General features: G+C 34.8%; 1 protein-coding gene across 1 annotated transcript in view; it reads right to left on the bottom strand.

Annotated features, from left to right (window-relative positions):
• Positions 1-1575: 1575 nt before the first annotated feature.
• The window catches only part of HFM1 (helicase for meiosis 1), a gene marked incomplete at its 5' end in the record, with an annotated part of 114176 nt that continues 93948 nt past the window's right edge, over positions 1576-21803 (bottom strand). The window contains 9 exons of the mRNA XM_080801850.1: positions 1576-1792; positions 4341-4442; positions 4902-5009; positions 5904-6058; positions 6152-6263; positions 11268-11358; positions 12986-13231; positions 19213-19316; positions 20527-20606. Of these exons, the coding sequence (XP_080657976.1) occupies positions 4940-5009; positions 5904-6058; positions 6152-6263; positions 11268-11358; positions 12986-13231; positions 19213-19316; positions 20527-20606 (858 nt within the window). The 3' untranslated portion in view covers positions 1576-1792; positions 4341-4442; positions 4902-4939. The remainder of the gene's footprint in view (positions 1793-4340; positions 4443-4901; positions 5010-5903; positions 6059-6151; positions 6264-11267; positions 11359-12985; positions 13232-19212; positions 19317-20526; positions 20607-21803) is intronic.

Here is a 21803-nt window from a genome sequence, read left to right as displayed (position 1 = left end):
AAAAAAAATTTATAGTTACAACACACGTGAGTGCAGGTTTATGCACATTTTTCCAAAATTTTCAGAACACTATGGGGTTTGGGTTTTTTGTTTCATTCTGTTTTGCTGAAGTATGTATGGAGTTTTAAGGCATATGTTAGTTTAGGGAAAGGTTTCCAAATTGAAATGTGGAAAATAAGCAAGACAAAGATAGCTCTTTTGAATTATCGGCTCTTATTATGTTAATTAAAACAAAACTCTATAGAGCATCTAAGTGCCTCTCAAGCTACATAAAAAATACCCAGTTGATGCATGGGAATTATAAAGATAATTTACACAGTTGGTGAAGAAAACAACCTATACTGAAAGGCAATTAAACAAGAGCGATATCACCATATTACATTTAAAATAGGAAATATATGTGCAGAAAACCAAGTAATCATCATTACTCTTATACTTGTCTTCTGGAATGGATTCTCTTACAAATTCTGATATTGCTTCCTTTCCACCTTAAAAAAAGTGGTTCTCACTCTTTAACATGCATGTAATCAGCCTGGAATCTTGTTAAAATGCAGATTCTGACTCACAAGTTCTGGACTGAGGCCTAAGAACTTCTAACCCCAGCTCCAAGGAGTTTCTTGTATTACTGGTCCTGGGTCAGAGCCTGAGTGGCAAGGCCTTTAACTCCTGGCAGTCAGGAATTGACATGCTAAAAGACAAGAAGAGCCAGCATTTCCCTTTCTTTTTGTTTTATTTGTTCCACTAACCAAAACCCACAATGAAATTCTTAGCTTACTTAATTCTAAGCTTAACTTGGTTTACTTCTCTTTGCCCCAACTTTCTGCTCACTGGTGTCTTCTCTATTCCCACAAAAGTAGGTGTTCTTAAATATAGACACCTATTATGATCTAAGATGCTACAGGTAAGTGTTAGCCATGTAATCCCTAGGCTGTGGGTCTTCAAGGAGTGGTTCCCTACTATCCTTGATGAGGGTGTTTTCTAGAAATGGGGTCATGATAAAGAGATACTTTGTGTGACTTTACTAAGGATCCAAGGAGTAAAGTGTGCAAAAATCTAAAACAGTGAATAATTCAGCAATCATTTCTATTTGGCTTTAGAATGCATTATAATACAATTTGCAAAAGCTTTATTTTCTACTTACATTTTACTTAAGGTAATATTAAAATAGATTAATACGATCCGACCATAAAAGAACTAAGAGTGCTGATGAAGAGGGAACAGAGATAGAGCAATCTACCTGAAAGCATGAGGAAGCATACATAGGAGGGAGGTCTAAGAGAAAATTTTTTCTATGGATGACACATCTATGGAAAGTCAAAAAGTTCATTTGTCAAGTCCTATGCAACTTACTGCAATTCAAATACAATTTGCAAGGAAAGGTTTTCCTTGACTTACACTTATGATGAGGTTATATCCTAATAAACCCATGTTAAGTTGAAAATACCAATAAGCCAAAAATGCATTTAATATCCAACCTACTGAACATCATAGCTTAGCCTAGCCTCCCTTAAACGTGCTCAGAACAACTACATGAGCCTATAGTTGGGCAAAATCATGTCACACAAAGCCTATTTTATAACAAAGTGTTGATTATTTCACATACTTTATTGAATACTGTACTGAAAGTAAAAAACAAACAAACAAAAAAAAAAAACAACAGATTGGTTGTATGGGTACAGAATGGTTGTCAGTGTACGGGTTGTCTACCCTTACGGTCCTGTGGCTGACTGGTAGGTGCAGCTCCCTGCTGCTTCCCAGCATCAAAACAGAGTAGCCTATGTATATGACTAGCCTGCGAAAAGAAAGTTCACAGTTGAAGGATGGTTTGAGTTGAATGCATATCACTTTCACACCATCATAAAGCTGAAAAACTTTAAGTCCAAACACTCTAAGTTAGGGACAGTCTGTATTGTATTATTTCACCCCTTCTAATGAGTTAAAGTACTGCTAAAGATAGGATTTTTTTAGTATGAACAACTACCATTTATGAGCATATTTTATGCATCAGTCCCTAAACTAAGAGCTTACTATGCAGTGGCTTATTCAAGTCCTGCTTCATACCTATGAGGTAAGTGCCATTATGTCAACAACAGAAGTGAGAAAAAGACAGCCTATTAAGGACCTTTGGTTTTATTTCAATATATTTTAAAGATTTTATTGATTCATGTGTGAGAGAGAGACAGAGAAAGTATAAGCAGGCGGAGAGGCAGAGGGAGCCACCCAGACACCCTATTAAAGACCTTTATAATTGAAAAAAACAAAACAACAACAAAAAAACCCCAAACCTGTTGAAAAAAATTGAACCTAACAAAGATTTCTGTGGAAAGCTTTGTTGCATGGTTTATTTAAATACACTTAAAATGTCAGCTACAAAATGGAAACTGCAGGGTTATTCACTCATGGAAAGAATATCCAATGACTGAATTCCTTCAAGTAGTCAATCCATTCCTTAAAGACTACTACACATAATTTTCCGGATAAACACTTATACAAAGTAAGGCAAGTCTATGATAAAACTTAATTTGCCATTTGTTTTGACTCCTCAGGAAATGAACATACTCATGTGTTTCCAAATTGGGCTGATAAAGAGTAACCTGGAATCTTGTTAACTATAGAATTCTCACTGCCCTCTGCTTGACAATTCTGAATCAGTAGCCCTTAGGTAACGTCTAAGAATTTTTATATTTAATATACTATCCACGTTTCTTATGATCAGGCAAGTTTGGGAAACATTTGTCTGCCGAGTAAAGCTCAGGTTTCTTAGCATATAAAGTCTTCCACAGTCTGACCTTAAGGTGCACATCTCCTACAGGGGCACCTGAGTGGCTTAGTTGAACAAGCTCCTCTGCTTTCAGCTCAGGTCCTGACCTTAGGGTCCTGGATCAAGCCTCAGTTGGCTAAGTGTCTGCTTTCAGCTCACATCCTGATCTCAGAGTCCTGGATCAAGGCCTATGTCAGGCTCCTTGCTCAGTGGGGAATCTGCTTCTCCCTCTCCCTTTGCCCCTCCCTGTCCCCCTGCTTGTACTCTCTCTTTCAAATAAATGAAATCTTAAAAACAACAACAACAACAAAACACAAAAATCTCCTACAACATTAACATATGTTTAAAATTATCTATTCATGGGGCGCCTGGGTGGCTCAGTGGGTTAAAGCCTCTGCCTTCGGCTCAGGTCGTGATCCCAGGGTCCTGGGATCGAACCCCAAATCGGGCTCTCTGCTCAGTGGGGCGCCTGCTCCCTCCTCTCTCTCTGCCTGCTTCTCTGTCTGCTTGTGATCTCTGTTAAATAAATAAATAAAATCTTTAAAAAAAATTATCTATTCATTATTCCCCAAATAGATAACTTCCCTCCTTTGGAGCTTTGCTCAAGCTCTTCCCTCTGTTAGAATGTCCTTCTCTCATATACTTGTTCATTAAAATTGTATTCATCTTTCAAGACTCAGCTTAAATTTTAACTTCTCTATAAAGGTTTCCCTGACTCTATGGTCAGGATTATGTTCACCGTCCTATGAACTCCAAGAGCTCTTTTAAACGTCTATTGCAGTAATCCTCGAGGTGTGATCCCCGACCATCAATATCAGTATTACTTGGGCACTTGTTAGAAATGCACCTTCACAGGCCCTACCCCAGACCTACAGAGTCAGAAACCTTGAGTTTGGTGCCCAACAATCTGCTTTCAAACAAGCCCTCTAGATGACTGCAATACATCCTGAAGTTTGAGAACCACTTCTCTAATGTATTCTATATTTTATTATTGCATTATTATATGTCTTATTTTCTCTACCAGAATGTAAAGTAGGCTCCATGAGAGCAAAAACAGTGTTTTATCATTTGCCTCCTTTGCAGTACCAAGCACAGTACTTTTTGCTTAGCAGATCATAATAAGTCTTGCTGAATTAAATTGCTATTTCTTTAGTGTCAAAGTCTATGTATGCAAGATGAGCAGATTGTAGTGCGCCAATTTTTCATTTTAATGGTGTTTAATAACCTTTAAAGGTTGTAGCATGATTGATTCAGATGCAGAAACATGCCAATTGTAAAGATGACTAAAATAAAAGAACTGGTTGCCTGTATTTTTCAACACATAATAAAGCTTCTTAGTTTTGTTTTAAGCTTTTTCTCCATGCTTAATACATATGATACTTCACAAATGTTTACCAACGACAACAATGACAACCTCGTCTGGAAGTTTCTCTTCTTTACATCTCTTGTCTCTAAGGCTCTTATGCTTAAAGAAAAATTCCTAAAATTTCTTACGTGGGCTTCAACTTCCCCTGTTATCTAGAAATAAATTAAATAATAATAATAAGGCGGTAGTATAGACCGCCTCTATACTACTTACCAATAAATATAAATAAATTTGAGAACAAGTTCATGGGAGAATAACATGAAATAGTGTTGCCACAGTAAAAGTCAATGTAACAAGGTTTTAGAATTCACCACACTGGAAAACAAGCCAAAGGAAAACAACAATCTATATTGATTAATGTTTCATTTACTATTATTTAAAGTTATATAAAACAACAGGTTCAGACAGCCACTGGATTCTTAAAAATCTTTAGTAAAACAAAACAATATTGGTGAATAATCCATATAATAAATTGATCCACTGACCTAGCATTATTTTGTTTTCATAGAATTTCTTAATATAAAAATGTACTTTTATTGGTTCCTGTCAAAATCCAATCAAGATACATTTAAGTGCAATTTAATTTTTAGCTTACTGAAACAAATCCACTATAAAAGTGTTTTTCATGAAGTTCCAATAGGAAAATAAATCAATCCAAAAATTTGGTGCAAATAAGTCAACAAAACTGGTCAAATTCAAGAGAAAAACATTTGAACAATTATGAACTACTTTTAAAAAATAAAATGCATGCTTTGTAATTGGGTGTTTATATACCTTATCTTATTAATAGGAGACGAATTTTTTTGTTTCTTTTAGAAAATACCATCAAATATTCCCAGAAAAGACTTCATTTCATCAGCTTCATCATCAGGATGATACCTACTGGAGGGGGAAAAGCAAGTACAGAAATATATCTAGATTGCTGAGAGGTTAATGTATCACATGAACTTCAATATGCATTACCTAGTAAGAAGTCTATGGGGGAAAATCAGACTTCATAAACTGTGAGAAGTAGGGATCAAGTCTCTTAGGTATTTCCTTAAGGTTTTTAAAAAGTAATATCATTTAATCAGTGTGTGAACAAGTCTATAAACTTTGACTACTCAAGGGGAAAGACAGAAAATGCTACAGTTACTCCTAGAAGTGACCAGCTGATGGGAAACTGAGTAGACTTAATCTGACTTTTCACTGAACCTGCAGAACTGTGTAAGAACTGGTTGGCTAAAATACAACTTGAACATCTGAAAAATTAGCCAATCTCATTTGGATTTAAGTGATTTTACACTTTATATTATCAACATCTTGTATTCAAATCAGTGAAACAAAGTTTAGCAATACCGTATGTTTTAATTAAAGATATTAAACATATGTTCTCAAAAATTGAGATACTTAAAATTACGAATTATTTTAAGGAGTTTAGGTCACCAGGGGTCTAAATATTCAATGATTTTAAGTAAATAAAATGTTTAGATTTTGATCTTTAAAATAAACCAAGGAAAGGGGCACCAGGGTAGTTTACTCTTGATTTCAACTCAGATCATTATCTCAGGGTCATGAGATGGAGCTCCAAATAAACTCCAAGTGAGGCATGGGGATTCTCTCTCTTCCTCTACCTCTGCCCCTCCCATCCACTCTCTCTCATTCTCTATCCCTATACTAAAATAAAATAAAATAAAATAAAATAAAACAAAATAAATCAAGGAAAAAAGAATACTGAATTTCTTCATAGAAAGTTTTCATTGGCATAGTCTTGAAATGTCTTTAAAGAATTCTTACCTGATATCAACTTCCTCTTTACATTCACTGTTTCTAATAAAGAAATCCACTTTCTTAACAAAATGTGAAGAATTTGGTATTTTTTCAGAGTGAGTAAAGCACAGCTTTTCAATTTCTGGTGACAGGCTTTGTTGTTCTCTTTCTTGTAAATGGACCTATATTTTGAGGTTAACAGAAAAAAAAGGCAATCTTTGAAAGTTTAACTATTCAGACAGAATTTAAAAGAAAAACAATGAAGTGCTTCTTACAATATTTGCATTTCCAGCTTGTTGAGGTAATTTTTTCATTGAGGATGCATCAAACTTGAACACAGGAGAATTTGATAAATAAATATCCGGCTTCTCAGGTGATGAAACAAAACTAAAAATAAAAATTAATCATTTGTAAAATAGGGCAAAGAGGAGAAACAAACCATTTTAATTTAGATGAATAGTGATTCTTTGGGGAATATGATTAAATTTTTACCATATTTATTACTAAAAATTATGCTGTTTTTTAGACTCATGGAAAATTTGGTATAGCTCCTTTCCTTTAGACAAAACACCAATTACTATATTCCAAATTAGATAAGAATACTATTTTTAAAAGCCTACAGAAGTAATCATTCAGTAATTTTCTTTAAAATTGAGTCTTATGCTTAATTTTCTATTACTTAGCAGTCTGTAAATCTTTTCTAAATCCACTTTGCTTAACTTTTAATCTCCTTTCCCTTCGGGTCTCACTGTAGAGAGATAACTTGACTTATCTTCTTATGTAAAACTACACTAAAATTCACCTTCAATCTTCTGTATTAAATTCATTCATTAAAAAACATTTATTATTCACTACTATATGCCAGATATTGTACTAAGAGCTAGGTATAAAGAGGTAAACAAATCCTCAGGGAGTTATCATCTAGTAGAGGAACAGACAACGAGTAAATAATAAATATACATAATTATAGATCCTGAAGTGAGATGAAGTAAATTAATTGAGTAATATTACAGGAAATAGTGTGGAGACACAAACACACTTCAAAAGGTGGTTATGAATGCATGTCTCTCTGAGGAGATGACAATTTAAGTTGACACTTATAGGCTAAAATAGGACTGCCATGTAGGGAGTAAAAAGCAGTGGGTGCAGGTAGTAGAGTAGAGAAGTACATATATTGAGAGGATTGAATCTTTTTGTCTTTGATTAAAGACAAGAAATCAAAATAGTAAAAAGGGGTATAAAATGAAAAGCATGACTCCTTTCCACTCCAAATCCTCAGGTCCTACAGGCCTTCTTTTCAGTATTAACTTCTGGCACAGTTTTTCTTTAGAGGCTTCTTGATCAGGATTCCTTCTTAAATCCACTTATCTTCCGTTCATTACTTTTAAACTCTCCATAAATTATGTATAGTTTCTAAAGATATGGCCCACAAAACTGTCTATGTGCTTTGTTATTTTCCTACTTGTATCTTTCTACTTCCTACCTGATTTTTTTGCTTCTTTACACCCACAGCTTTGTTCTCCTTTGATGCTTCTAATCTGTTTATTCTGTATGACTCAGAGTTAGAACCAATGAATGGAAATAGTAAGAAGACAAAATTTAGGCAAATAGTCTTAAAAGCTATTGAATGGTCTGAGACTCAAACATGGAACAAGCATGTTGGAGTGAATGAGCTCCTGGTCACTAGAGCTGTCTTGGTAGAGATGGCATGAATACCTGCCAGTGATGTTGGATGATGATTCAAGCATCTGGTAGTGGGAAGACTAAATGATGCTTATTATTAAGCACCTTGCAGCTCTGGAATTCTCTGAAATCTGTGATTCTATCATGCCAATAATCAGTAAAATGACTAAATAATAACAAAAATACCAAAAGACACCACAAATTTCTTATATTTTAAACTAGGAGAAATAAATAATCCTTAAGTAAATTAAAACATGAACAAAAAGTTCTCAGTATTTCTTCTGGGAGAAGTTTTGGCTGTGGCTATAATTCCCCTCCATGACTTCTAATCAAGTCCAATATCCAGATGCACTTTGCATTTCTGCAAAAATACCTCAAGTTGAACATTTAAAAAAAAAATATATATATATATATTTTTTTAAATTTATTTATTCGACAGACAGAGATCACAAGTAGGCAGAGAGGCATAGAAAGAGAGAGAGAGGGGGGAAGGCAGGCTCCCCGCTGAGCAGAGAGCCCGATGCGGGGCTCGATCCCAGGACCCTGGGATCATGACCTGAGCCGAAGGCAGAGGCTTTAACCCACTGAGCCACCCAGGCGCCCCTAAAAAAATATATATTTTTTACATTTTTTTAATAGGCTCCACACCCCATGTGGGGCTTGATCTCACAACCCTGAGATCAAGAGTCGCATATTCTACCCACTGAGCTGTTTTAAACAGGTACCTCAAGTTGAACATTTTTTAAATTACTGTTTTCTTTTTCAAATGTCTATATGTCCTACATTTTCAGATAACATCTTCATCTACTCACTTGCCACATATTTTTCCCTCTTTCTTGACTACTGTATCTTATTAATTGCTAAATCTAGTATGTGCTATGAATTGTTTCAAAAATCCAACTCTACCTCTCAGTTTCCATCACCTCTGTTCCAGTTTAGCTTCACCATAGCCTGCTTCTTGTACTGGCCACAATGTCTTTTGTGGTCCCACCTTCTGCAACTTGTTCTATATATATCATATCACTATATATAATCTACAAATCACTAGAATAATTTTTGTCTTATCAAATTGTTTATCCTGTACTTAAGTATCCTGGAAAGCTTCCTACTGCTTACATGGACATCACAAACTAGGTTACAGCTGGAGAGGGACTATAGACTGTATCACATTTTATTTACTTATCTTAAAGATTTTATTTATTTATTTTTGCAGGAGAGAGAGTGAGAGAGCAAGCATACCACTGGGGGGAGGGGCAGAGGGAGAAGCAGACTCCCTGTTGAGCAGGGAACCCGATGTGGGACTCCATCCCAGGACTCTGGAATCATGACCTGAGCTGAAGGCAGATGCTTAGCAGGACACCCAACTGTATTACATTTTTAAAAATTAGTTCTTAAAATTTAGAAGTCAGGAGATGTCACATCAAATTTTCGATTTCTAGGGTTTTTTTTTTTTTAATCAGAATATTTGACAACACTAGACATTTATTTCTTACACAGCAAAAACTGCTTAGAGCTGAGTAGTGGTTTATTCTTTTACTTATTTTTATTTTACTTTTTATTATTGAAGTATAACCGACATGCAATGTTATATTAACTTCAGGTATACAACTCACTGATTCAACAATTTTATACACTACTCAAGGCTCACAACAATAAGTGTAGTTAGTCACCATCTGTCACCACACAATGTCATTACAATATTATTGACTATATCCCTGTGCTGTAATTTTCATCTCTGTGACTTATTTATTTTACAAGTGGAAGTCTGTACATCTTAATCCCCTTTATCTATTTTGCCAACCACCACTCCTCTGGTAACCATCAGTTTGCTCTCTGTATTTAAGAGTTTGTTTTTGTGTTTTTTGCTCATTTGCTTTTTTTTTTTTAAAGATTTTATTTATTTTTTTTACAGAGATTACAAGTAGGCAGAGCAGCAGGCAGAGAGAGAGGAAGGGAAGCAGGCTCCCCGCTGAGTGGAGAGCCCAATGTGGGGCTTGATCTCAGGACTCCGAGATCATGACCTGAGCCGAAGGCAGAGGCTTTAACCCACTGAGCCACCCAGGCGCCCCTCATTTGCTTTGTTTTATTAGATTTCAGATCTAAGTGAAATCACATGTCTGACTTATTTTACTTAGCATAATATCCTTTAGATCCACCTATGTTGTTCCAAATGGCAAGATTTCATTCTCTTTTATGGCTGAGTAGTATTAGATACACAAATAGCTCACATCTTTAGTCATTCATCTATTTCTACCCACAACTTGGAGTGCTTCTGTATCTTGGCTATTGTAAATAATACTGCAAAAATACAGGGGTGCATGTATCTTCTCAAATTAGTGTTTTTGTCTTCTTTGGATAAATACCCAGTAGTGGAATTACTAGATTGCAGGGTAGTTCTAATTCTAATTTTTTGAGGGAACTCCATACTGTTTTCCACAGTGGTTGCACCAATTGACATTCCCCGCCTCACATTGTACAGTGTTCCCTTTTCACTGCATCCTCCACTAACACTTATCATTTCTTGTCTTTTTGATACTAGCCATTCTTGCTTGCATGAAGTAAGATCTCATGGTTTCAATTTGCATTTCCCTGATAATTAGTGACGTTGAGCATCTTTTCATGTATTTGTGGGCCATATGTATGTCTTCTTTGGAAAAATGTTTATTTAGGTCCTCTGTCCATTTTTTAATCAAATTGTTTTTTTGGTGTGTATTGTATAAATTCTTCATTTATTTTGGAAATTTATCCCTTATTGGATATATTATTTGCAAATAGCTTTTCCCATTCAGTAGGTTGTCTTTTTGTTTTGTTCATGGTATCCTTTGCTGTGCAAAAGCTTTTTATCTTGATCTAGTCCCAAATAGTTTATTTTTGTTTTTGTTTCCCTTGCCTTAGGAGACATAGCCATAAACATGTTGCTAAAATCAATGTCAAAGAAATTACCACCTATATTTTCTTTTAGGAGTTTTATGGTTTCAAGTCTTACACTTAGGTCTTTAATCCATTTTGAGTTTATTTTTGTGTATGGTGTAAAAAAGTGGTCCAGTGTCTATTTTTGTGTCAGTACCATACTATTTTGATTACTGTAGTTTTGTAGTAATCTCGTAATTTGGAATTGTGATATGTCCACAGTTGTGCCTTTTATATGGGACACTCTTCAGTTGCCTTTGGCTCACCAAATCCCGAAGGCAGTATGAGTTTTTAACCACCTTCTACAGGATACAGTTAAATTGTCTAAATACAGCATTCAAGGCTTTTTAGAATCAGACCTCAGCACTCAGCCTTAATGCTGTGGCTCTACTGATGCTTTACTGACCCTTGGCATAAGATACCTTCTCAAGCCTTATAACTTTACACATGTTTCTTCTACCAGGAATGCCTTATCCTCTTCTTTTCTACCCGTCAAACTACTATTCAGTTTTCAAGTCCTTTGAAAAGTAAAAATTCCTGGGCTCCAGCCCCAGAGACCATGATTTGGTAAGTCTACTGTAGGGCCCAGGAATGTGCATTTTTAATATATTTTAATACTTTTGAAGTAGGTGGTCTGTCAATAGCACTTTGAGAAACACAGGTCTAAAAATAAGAGGTTTCAGGCTGGCTAATACCTTATAGTTTCTTTGACATCCAATAATTTAATCCCCATCTCCAATTATGTGTCAGAAGGATATAGAGTTGTAAAGTATTCCAAACCAAAATTCTAAAACTTGCCTTTTTGCCATTTCTCCTTGGAATTTGCTCTTTGACTCCAGGAGGAATAGCTTATTTCCTTTGGCACTTGAACTCAAAGTGTTTCCAAATCCTATGTAAAGAGAACATTTTGAAATTAAATGGCAAGAAATAGATGAAAGGATCTTTTCAGAAGTTCTACAAGGGCTCTCTCCAATAGATATGATTCTGATTAAAGAAGAAATGAATAATCTTCTCAATTATCAGATTTAATTTACATAGAGAAATAAGGGAGCAAAGCTAAGGGAGTGAAACTATAAACATATAGGTTAGCTTATCAGTTACTATACTAAATGGTCCCCAAACCACTTTTACTTACTTACTTATTTTAACTCATGTAAATGATCAAGTTGAATTTCATTCAATATTTTCAATGGTCTGCATACAATTAAGTTCATTTAAAGTGCTCTATACACGGCATTTATGGAGACAGATTTTCTACCATCAAAGTTATGCCCTCACATGATTAGGCTACCTCAATGAATCACTACAAACTGCCTCTTAAGTTGCAATACACAATGACTTTTAACTTTGAGCTAGGGACTAGCAGATGTCCACTGATATAGGAAATTGTGCCTACAGGCTCCACATCATAGATTTTCCTGGCCTATTTTGTGAAAGTGGTCAAATCCTATTCCTTCTGGAAGGAATAATAGTTCTCTAGATATTTCTTAGAATCCTGAAACAATAATATTTCAACTTCTAATAGCTTCCCTTAAAAAGATTTTTTAAAAGAGCATTGGGGTAGGATACATTAAAAGGTAACTATAATTCTGGGAGACTGATTTCCTCCTGTCAGCCATCATGGGAGAGAGTACCTCTATTTTGTTGTCTTCTCATACACTTACCAAGATTTTCGTTTTCTGTTTTAGTGACATAGAGTAAACCTGCCAGTAATTCAGAAAACTAAGTCCTGTTATTTTGGAGTTGTAAATGATTTAAATATAATATCTAGTACAGGAGAAACTAATCCTTTCTTATTATTTATTTATACCCAAAGAATCAGTATGTCTACTAGAAATAAAAGGTGTCTTTCATTTTCCTGGATAGCAGATGAATACTTGAAAAAACTGAGTAATTTTAGGGGCACCTGGGTGGCTCAGTCAATTGGGCATCCAACTCTTTTTTTTTTTTTTTTGGGCATCCAACTCTTGATTTTGGCTCAGCTCATAATCTCAGGGTCATGGGATGAAGCCCTGTGTGGGGCTCTGTGCTCAGTGCAGTCTGCTTGTCCCTCTCCCTCTGCTCTTCCCTTGCTCACGCACGTGAGCGTTCTCTCTCTCTTTCAAATAAATAAATAAAATCATTTTTTAAAAATGGAATAATTTTGTCCTTCACAAACATTAGGAAGTTATGTGTGATCACAGAATTGAAAGCTACGTAGTCTATTTTATGAAGGAAAATTCAATAAACATTTTTTTATTCAAATAGAGTTTTTAACAAGATAGGGGAGCAATAGAATAGAAAAAGCTCATCTGCTATATCATTATCATGGAATAACCTTGAATTCTGTCCTTAGGAGGAAATGTGATTTATGGAAGGGTCACATTTTCAGTTTTGCTAAAAATTATAATCTTAAAAAAACAAAACTAATTAAGCAAACATTAAAAAAAGGCAAAGAAAATTAGTCCCAGAAACTGAATTGAAAAATATTTGAAGAATGTCTCATGAAATTATTTCAGGCTAAAAGAAAATTTTACCTGATGTTTTTGTCTTCTCAGTACTAGCTGAAAAACTGGTAACTTCTAATAAGTTTTCATCATCAAAATCATCCCAAACTTCATCTCCCAATTCAAAGTTCACATTCAAAACTTTTGAGAATGGAGTATTACTTTTATCCACATCTTTCAAATTCTGGTTTCCAGATGCATTAAGATGTCTGTTGAATGGCACTGTTTGAGGGCCTTTCTCATCTGAAGTTAGAGGATAGTTCCATCTAGAGAAATCTGTCATGTGTATGTATAAAAGAGTATAGGTACTTTTTATATCATTAACATAATTTTCCACTGATATATCAAATACATCTTTCAACTACTAAATCAGTTTAGTAGTTTTCAAAAGTATTGGGTCAAGCATTGTTGAATATTGTTTTCAACCAATTCTATTTACTATTACAAATACTGATAGTTGCATTAAATTTAATTTTCAATGGATTCTTTTAGAGAGAATTATATTTTCTCTCTTAATTCCTATAGGAGAATAACCCTACCCTAAAATGAATTTCATAATTTCTAAAATGGTCTTCCTTCCTCCAGCTCTTTTTTCCTACAAGTGAATCTTGAATGTTATTATGAAATATGTTATTCCAAAATATAACTTAATTTTTCTCCTGCTAAAAAATCTTCAGTGTTATCCATTGTTTATAGACTGGGCTTAGGGCCAGACTACTAGGTGAAAATTCCACTTCTCTCACTTACTAGTTGTATGATCTTAGACAAGTAATTTAAAGTCTCTGAGCCTCGTTTTCTCCTCTACAAAATGGGAATAATAATAGTATCTATTTCATAAAATTGTTAGGGGCAATAAATGCCTTTAGTTTTGCAGTTTTCCATAGCAGTGTGCTAACAAATGTCTAATAACTGCTTCTCCAAAATGTATGCCTATATATATATGTACATATATATACATATACATACACACACATATACTTATATTTATTATATGTATTTATTACAGGTAAAGGATATGTAACACACAATTTATAAATAGTAATAAAATATATAGCCTGCTTAATTGTAAATTCCATACATTTGATTTTCACTGAATGTTTTCATTGAGTTTTACCAAACTCTTATATCCGTAGCCAACTTATGGTTGCAGTTAACAAATGAATATAGTTCTCACATGAATGCTGCTTGACATTCTTGTTGACTGTAACAACTAAGGTGAAAGCAAAATAACAGAGAAGGATGTTGGGACTTGATTCATTCATTCACTGACTTAAGCAACTCCTTTGCTAAATTAGACAACAGTTTTCAAATACTAGAAGAATATACCCTCACCTTTTTGTGCTACTCACAATGTCATAGCTATAGACAGAACACACTGTTAAATTTACTCTATACTATTAACATTTTTTCTATCACTTTCATAAGTCTAAGCAATAAATCAAGTCCTAATATGCAGTGTTTGCTGATTTCCATGGTATAAATATTCCCGTTATGATTAATTTCAAGCTATGAATGTGATATCTCTAAATGCAGAGTTCAGAAGAAATGCATAGTAACACACTATTAAATAGTATTTCTACCATATAGATACAAATAAAAAGGAAATACTCTTAAGAACACAGTAATATGCTACTACATAATAGAAAGTGATCAATTTTGAATATTTACAGTCTTTGTTTTTAATTATTTAACTGAAAGTTTATACAATTAAACTTTTAATAATGGCTGAAAGATTCCCAAGAATTTAATAATAATCTCTCACAAGGCAGCACAAGCTTGCTCCAGTGCACCACCAAGATTCCTTCATTTTAAATATTCTCAGTACTTTACTTCACCTACCCAAATCCTACTTTATCTTTCAATTGTACCTACAAGTCCAGTTCACATTATTCCACTTTTGTTCACTGATATACACACAATATATATACTAAAAATAGAAGAGATATAAAGTGTAATGGGAATGCAAAGGGAACAGGACCTAAACCTACAATGGAAGTCAGAGTGGACGCCCCTAAGATGGTAAAATGGTAAGAAGGTAACATTGGAATTTGAGCTTGGTAGAGCTGTGACTATGGAGCAGGGCAAGGGGGAAGGCAAGATACTCCATGAGGGGAGGACAGTATGTGAAAGACATGGCAGTATGGGAGACCAGAGAATGTTTGGAGAACTATATGTATTCAGGATTTCTGGATCACAAAGTAGGAGAAGAAGGGCCCACTTAGCCTGACAGGAAGTTAAATGCCAGATTATGCTGATGCTTATTTTCTATGTTGAAGAATTCACTTTTTCCCCCTTTATAGGCAATGGATAACTACTGAAGATATTTTAGCAAGAGGTTTACATGATCAGAGATACCTATTAGATTCCCCGGAATAGTTATGAATGGGATGATAATGAGACTGGAAGCAAAGAAAGCTATTGTAATAAATGAGAAACAATGAATGTCTGAGCTAGAGTATCAGCAGAAAGGACAAAGAACAGATATGAGAGATGTTTAGGAGGCAAAACAGATAGGACTTGGCAATTACTTGCATGTAAGTTAAGGTATTTAAGATGACTCTTTTCCTGCCTTTAGCAGCTTGGAAAAGAAGAGGGTTCATTCACTGACCTAAGGAGAAAAGAAAACGAGCAGTGTGAGGTACAGAGAAGACAGAAAGAGTTCAGATGCAGCTATGTTAACTATTAGGTGGCTATATCCAGAAAGATGACTGTATAGATGGGTCAAGGCTAGATAGAAAGAAAGAGATGGCAAACGCAGATGTAGAAATCATCTGAATATAGTTAGTAGTTGTAAACATGGACTTGGGTGACACTATTAAAGTTTATGAAGTAAGAAGAATAAAAAAGTAAAAAAGAATCCTTTGCAATAGAAGAAAAAGCCCAAGTAGTTCAAGAAGTAGTAGGAGAACCAACAGAATAGTTTAACTGAAACCAAAGGAGAGATTTCCAAAAGAAGGGAAATACCAGATGTCAAAGAAAATATAAGTTGAAGAGTTCACTGAATTCAGCACTTAGGAGATCACTAAATGATCTAAGCAAAAGCAGTTTCAAAGGAGTAGAGAACCCAAATTTAGGTGAATGAAAAAATGACTAGGAGGTAAGGAAATGAGCACAGTGAGTATAAATCGCCCTTTGAAGAATTTTTGTTTGATGGGAAAGCAAGACATTGAAGTATATAAAGACTCTGGTGATTCTGTTCTTTGCCTGACATACTTCCCCCTCTTTTAATAGGAGCATCTTTCCTGTCCTTTGGTGAAACTGCCTCCACACATTCCATGCGATCCTGGTGAGGATGTCATTTATGGTACCCTGGTCCCAAGGGCTACAGCAGAGGAATGCATGACCCAATCCCCAGGCTACAGGGTTTGATAGCGGGATGAATACAAGACTCAACTAAGGTCATTTAGAATGAACTCTGCTCTGCCAAACCTAACAGGGAAGGCTGTTTTTCCACTGAGACTGTTCAACTAGGAAAATGTGAGTTAGGGGTTACCTGCCGCGTGAAAAAGCCTTTTGAAACAAATAAAGCCAATTAGTAACAGGCATAGCTAAAAAACTGAGAGAAAGCCAGAGGCATGACCAAAATTATTTGAGTGCCTGAATCTAGCAAAATTAAAGCCAGATGCATGTCTGGACTTATAAGTTTACATGAATGGTCTCCTTTTTTTTTTTTTTTGTGATTAAGTCACTTCGAGTAGAATTTCTGTCACGTATAACCAGAATAGTCATAACTAGCTTGATGAAGATAGGGAGCTGAAGAAGGAAGAGACTTGAGCATATTTATATGGTGAAGACAAATAAGGAGGAGAGATTAAAAATTTAGAAAAGAAGAGAGGGGTAACTGGTCTCCTAAAGCCCCAAGGGAGGCAGGATTAGAAATATTAAAACTGTAGGTGGAGAGATAAACCTTGAATAGAAAAAAGAGAAATCTTCTTTAAAAACAGAGTTAAGGATGATACAGAGATAGAAATACACAGTTGCAGGGTAGAAAGTTGAAAGAGTTTATATAGGTTTGATTTTCAGTTCTCCACTGACAACTAAAAGTCAATTTCATTTTATAGAAATGGCACTGAACTGGGAATCAAAAGATATAGAATCTATTTCTGGCCCTGCCATTAATTAGATATGTGATTTTGGGTGAGGCATTTAATCTCTCAGAGTCTTGGTTTCTTTCACTAAAAAATTGCACAAAGGTCCCTTACAATTTAAATTTTATGATTCAACATACTTTCTCATATAATTTCTGATATTTTTCCTTCTCCTTTCTTGAAATTGGAGTACAGATGATAAAAATTGGCATGTTTTTCTTAAAACATTCTCTAGAGCAATATTTGAATACAAATAAAGTATGTTTTGCCACTGAAAACTAATGTGTGAAAAGTATAATGAATATACTCAATTACTACTAATAATAGTACAAATACTATGTTAAGAGTTTTATGTATATTATCTCATTTAATACTAAATCCCTAAAACATAAGCAGATGAGGGAATTGAGATAAAGTGGATAGTACATTATAAAAAGTGACAAAACTACTAAATGGTAGAATTTGAACCTAGACAGATTATTCTAAGCACTTTTTTTTTAGTAACCTCCCAGCCCAACATGGGTCTTGAACTCATAACCCCGAGATCAAGAGTTACATGCTCTACTAATTGAGCCAGCTAGGCATCCCAAACAGATTATTCTAGATCCTGTGAATTTAACTACTACACTACACAGCTTCTTCTTCTTAAAAAAAAAAAAAAATGTGGCCCATTTTTAGTAAAACATGGATACAATTATTATTGGGGGTTAAAGTATCTAGATGAGACTTTAATATCATAATATAATTGGATTTGGAATAGGGGATAGGAAAGAAAGAAAAGTAGGAAAACTATGCAAAAACAGCATCAAAGGGGGCGCGTGGGTGGTTCAGTTGGTTAAGTGTCTACCTTCAGCTCAGGTCATGATCCCAGAGTCCTGGGATCAAGCCCTGCATTGACCCCTGTATCAAGCTCCCTATTGGGCTCCCTGCTCAGTAGGAAGCCTGCTTCTCTCCTCCCTACTTGTGCTCTCTCTTGCTATCTCTGTTTCTCTCTCTCAAATAAATAAAATCTTAAAAAAAAAAAAAACAGCTTGAAAGTAATCAGAGGAATAAACTGTGGTATGTAGAAGGGCAGGGAACAGAGCAGCAGAACAAAGAGTAAGTTAGAGGGCTACAGGTTGAAGAGAGAAAAAAATTAAGAAGCCGACAATGTAACACTTCTCCCCACATTGTAATGATATTAGACTTTGAGCAAGTTGGATTAATGCTCTGATACTCTGCGATTGGGGGGACTTTTCTTATTTTTATTTGGGCCTAAGAGGTGGTGGGCACTCCAGCCCTTGCCTACTTAAGATCTTATATTATGGCTAGAGGATGCATACAGTGACAGAATGAAGGAAAGAGTATCAATAGATGCTAAGGCCACACACATGAAATTATTTGTGGAAAACCTCAAGTTTACCATTTCTACATATACCAACAGAAGCAAACAATTCTAAGGCCAGGATTATTTCTCACGCATTTTAACAGACTGGTTATTAATGGCATGACCCAGACAAATGATGCTATTAATAACAGGATCCAGAGTAATGATGAATTGGTCCCAGTGTTGAAGAACTATATGCTTATCTCATTAATTTCATGATTGACACAGAAAAAAAGCAAATCTAGATTACATAGGAGCTATAGTGCACAAATTAAGTTATATTCTCATATTATCAGAGAAACTGTAAGAATCTTAGGTTTAGAAACTGGAGAGGTATTAAAGTTCACCTAAATTAATCCCCTAATTTTAAAGATAAGACCAAGACCTAAAGAAGTTAAATAATTTTTCCAAGTTCACACAGCTATTTTATAAAACTGGACTAATTTTATAAACATAATATTATTTTAAATAATTTTAAAGACATATAAAAGTAATAGTTCAGCATTTTAATACTTTGTGTATCTTGAGGTCTCTTATTTTCTCAGTTTTTCCTCATATTATCTTTAAATAAAAATAGTCAACACAACGTAGAGAAGAGACTTTTAAAAAAAATCTATAACAAACATAGCAAGTCCATCTGAAATAACAGACTTAAGAATTTGAAATTGGACCAATAACCCAAGAGAAAAATGTTGTAAGTTAATAATCATAGTAATCTCAGATATTGGTTTTTCAATAACATTGTCATTCTGAAGTAATGATAAACCATCTTCTCTTTCAAGGTAATAATAATGGTAATTCACCTTTATCTTGATATTCTGATGGTTCTTGTTGAACTTCTACACAGATTTCATGTTGATCCCTCTGCTCCATTACAGACAATTCAGGTATGTTTAAACACTCTGATCTTTATAAAGATAAATAAAACCATAAAATGTTAAATATTAAAATTAATCTGAATTTGAAAACCACTTATGCATATAAATAAAAAAGAAATGGTTGATCTTCTCAACATTTCTATGATAAGCTGCATTAGCCTGGGTATTAAAGAGTAAAAAATAGGTGTTTATTGGAAGCAAGATACTTAGTCATCTTTCATGACCCAGATATGTAGATACCTGCCATCTGTGTATAGCCTTAAAAATTTATTGCTAATGCAACTTTCAGTTAGATAATAAAAGCTAGGATCTCTAGAAGTAGTGTTGGCATCTGTTCTCATTGGTCAGTGGCTGTTCTGTACTGTTTATTAAGTATAGTAAATGTCATCCCTGCATATAGAATACCCTTATCTGGAAGGGAAATGACATATACTATTGCCTTCTAGCCATCATGATACAGGAAAAGAATGCTGAGTAATCACCTAGAGCCTTCTGCTTAATAACTAGGAATATGAACTGTGGTTATTTTATCTATAAAATAGGATAGAAATACCTCATTTTATGAGGCAGGTTGTGGTTAAGGCCAAAAGAGAATATAAAATGTGCAATTTTTAAAGTTAAATTATTTTATAAATATTAAGTATTATTAATATAGAGTGGGCCCCTAAATGTATAAGATTAGACTTTGTACAGCAACATGATTTTTCTTTTTAAAGTATACTTTTGTGGAGCGCCTGAGTGGCTCAGTGGGTTAAAGCCTCTGCCTTCAGCTCAGGTCATGATCCCGGGGTCCTGGGGGTCCTTGGGATCGAGCCCCGCATCGGGCTCTCTGCTCGGCAGGGATCCTGCTTCCTTCTCTCTCTGTCTGCCTCTCTACCAACTTGTGATCTCTGTCTGTCAAACTAAAAAAAAAAAAAAAAAAAAATCTTAAAAAAAAAGTATACTTTTGTGACCTGTTAAATTTAGAAAGCAGAGAAGGCCTGAGGGCATGACATATACGAAGGGTAGTTTCCCAGGAAAGAGATGATTCAATGAACGTTAAAGTATTCTCTAACTGCAGAGTTCTAAATAAATTTAGATAACCAAACTCTTATGATGTCATTACTTCATTATGGAACTAAATGATTACTATGATTTGAATGTAGTCAGTGTTCACCTTTCCCTGAATAAATGATTATTTGGAGAAGCAAAGAGTTTATGATGATTATTCTACCTTGGATATTAACATTATATTTGTACCTTGATATACTGGGGAGAGAAGGTTTTGGAGTAAAACAAAATTCTTTAAGGTCCACACTTTGAGACTTATTCATTTGCATCTATTAATGAAAAAAAAAGTTCAACTGTCAATTTCACAGCAACACTTTTTAACAAATAAGCCAAACAGCAAAACTCTTGCAAGTATACAAAGTCCCAAAACCAATGGATTATGAGAAACTCAGGCCAGTTCTCAAATCAAATCTTCTCAGGGACTTCTTAAATGTTATATTCTTCAGGTTCTTTACTAGGCCTCCTTCTTCTCTTCTCTCTTTACACATTTTCAAAGATCTAATTTACTTCCATGGCTTCAATTATCATCTACAAGTGAATGACTCTCAAATATATATTTCTAACTCAGCTTCTTTCCCTGATTTTTGAAGAGTTAATCCAACTGTCTGTAGATATCTTGCAGGCTTCGAAATTCAGTGTTTTCCAGATTGAACTTACTGTGTATTTACTTCTCCACACTTGCTTTTCCTTTGGAGTTTCCACCCTGGTGAGGCCTCATTTTTTTCCTACTTGCTCAATCAAGAAAGCTGGTCATCATATTTATTCCTTTTACTTCACCCGTCATAAGCAATTAAATACCAGGATAGTTGATTCTATCTCTGAAAAATGTCTTAAACCTAGCCACTTCTTTCTACTGCTACTGCTACTATTAAACTAAACCATTATCTTGCCTGGATTATTGCAAAACCCACCTAATGAGTCCCTATGTTCCTTTTCTATCATCCTCTAATCCATTCTCTACATTGCAACCATAGTGAAATTTAGAAAATGCAATTCTGATCATGTCACTGGTTAAAACTCTTCAGTGGCTCCCCAATACTTTCACGATAAGGTCCAAATCTTTAAAATAGCAAAAATACCTTCATTATCTAGCTCTTACTTACCTCTTCAGTCTCATCCGTCACTACTCCCTTACTTGTGATTGAACTCCAGACACACTGTATAACTTCAATGTTTTAAAAGATGTCTCTCTTTCTCAGTTCTGGACCACTTCGTATTTTCTATGTCTGGAATACTCTTCTATCCCTCTCCACCACCACTCTGGTGTCTATCTCTCCATACCTGACTTATGCCTAGATATTCTTCAAGTCTCAGTCATATTTATTTGGAATCCTTTCCTGGCCTAACAAATCTGGACTGAGTACATTTTCTATCCAATTTCAAGTTATCTTACACCTCTGTCACAGAATTCTCTATCACTGAAAAAGCCTATTTAGTTATTTATCCTTTACTCAATTACAAGCTCT

The sequence above is a fragment of the Martes martes genome (genome assembly GCF_963455335.1).
Source record: "Martes martes genome assembly, chromosome: 4".
In the NCBI taxonomy this organism is placed as follows: domain Eukaryota; kingdom Metazoa; phylum Chordata; class Mammalia; order Carnivora; family Mustelidae; genus Martes; species Martes martes.
This window is presented reverse-complemented; position numbering and strand designations above follow the sequence as displayed.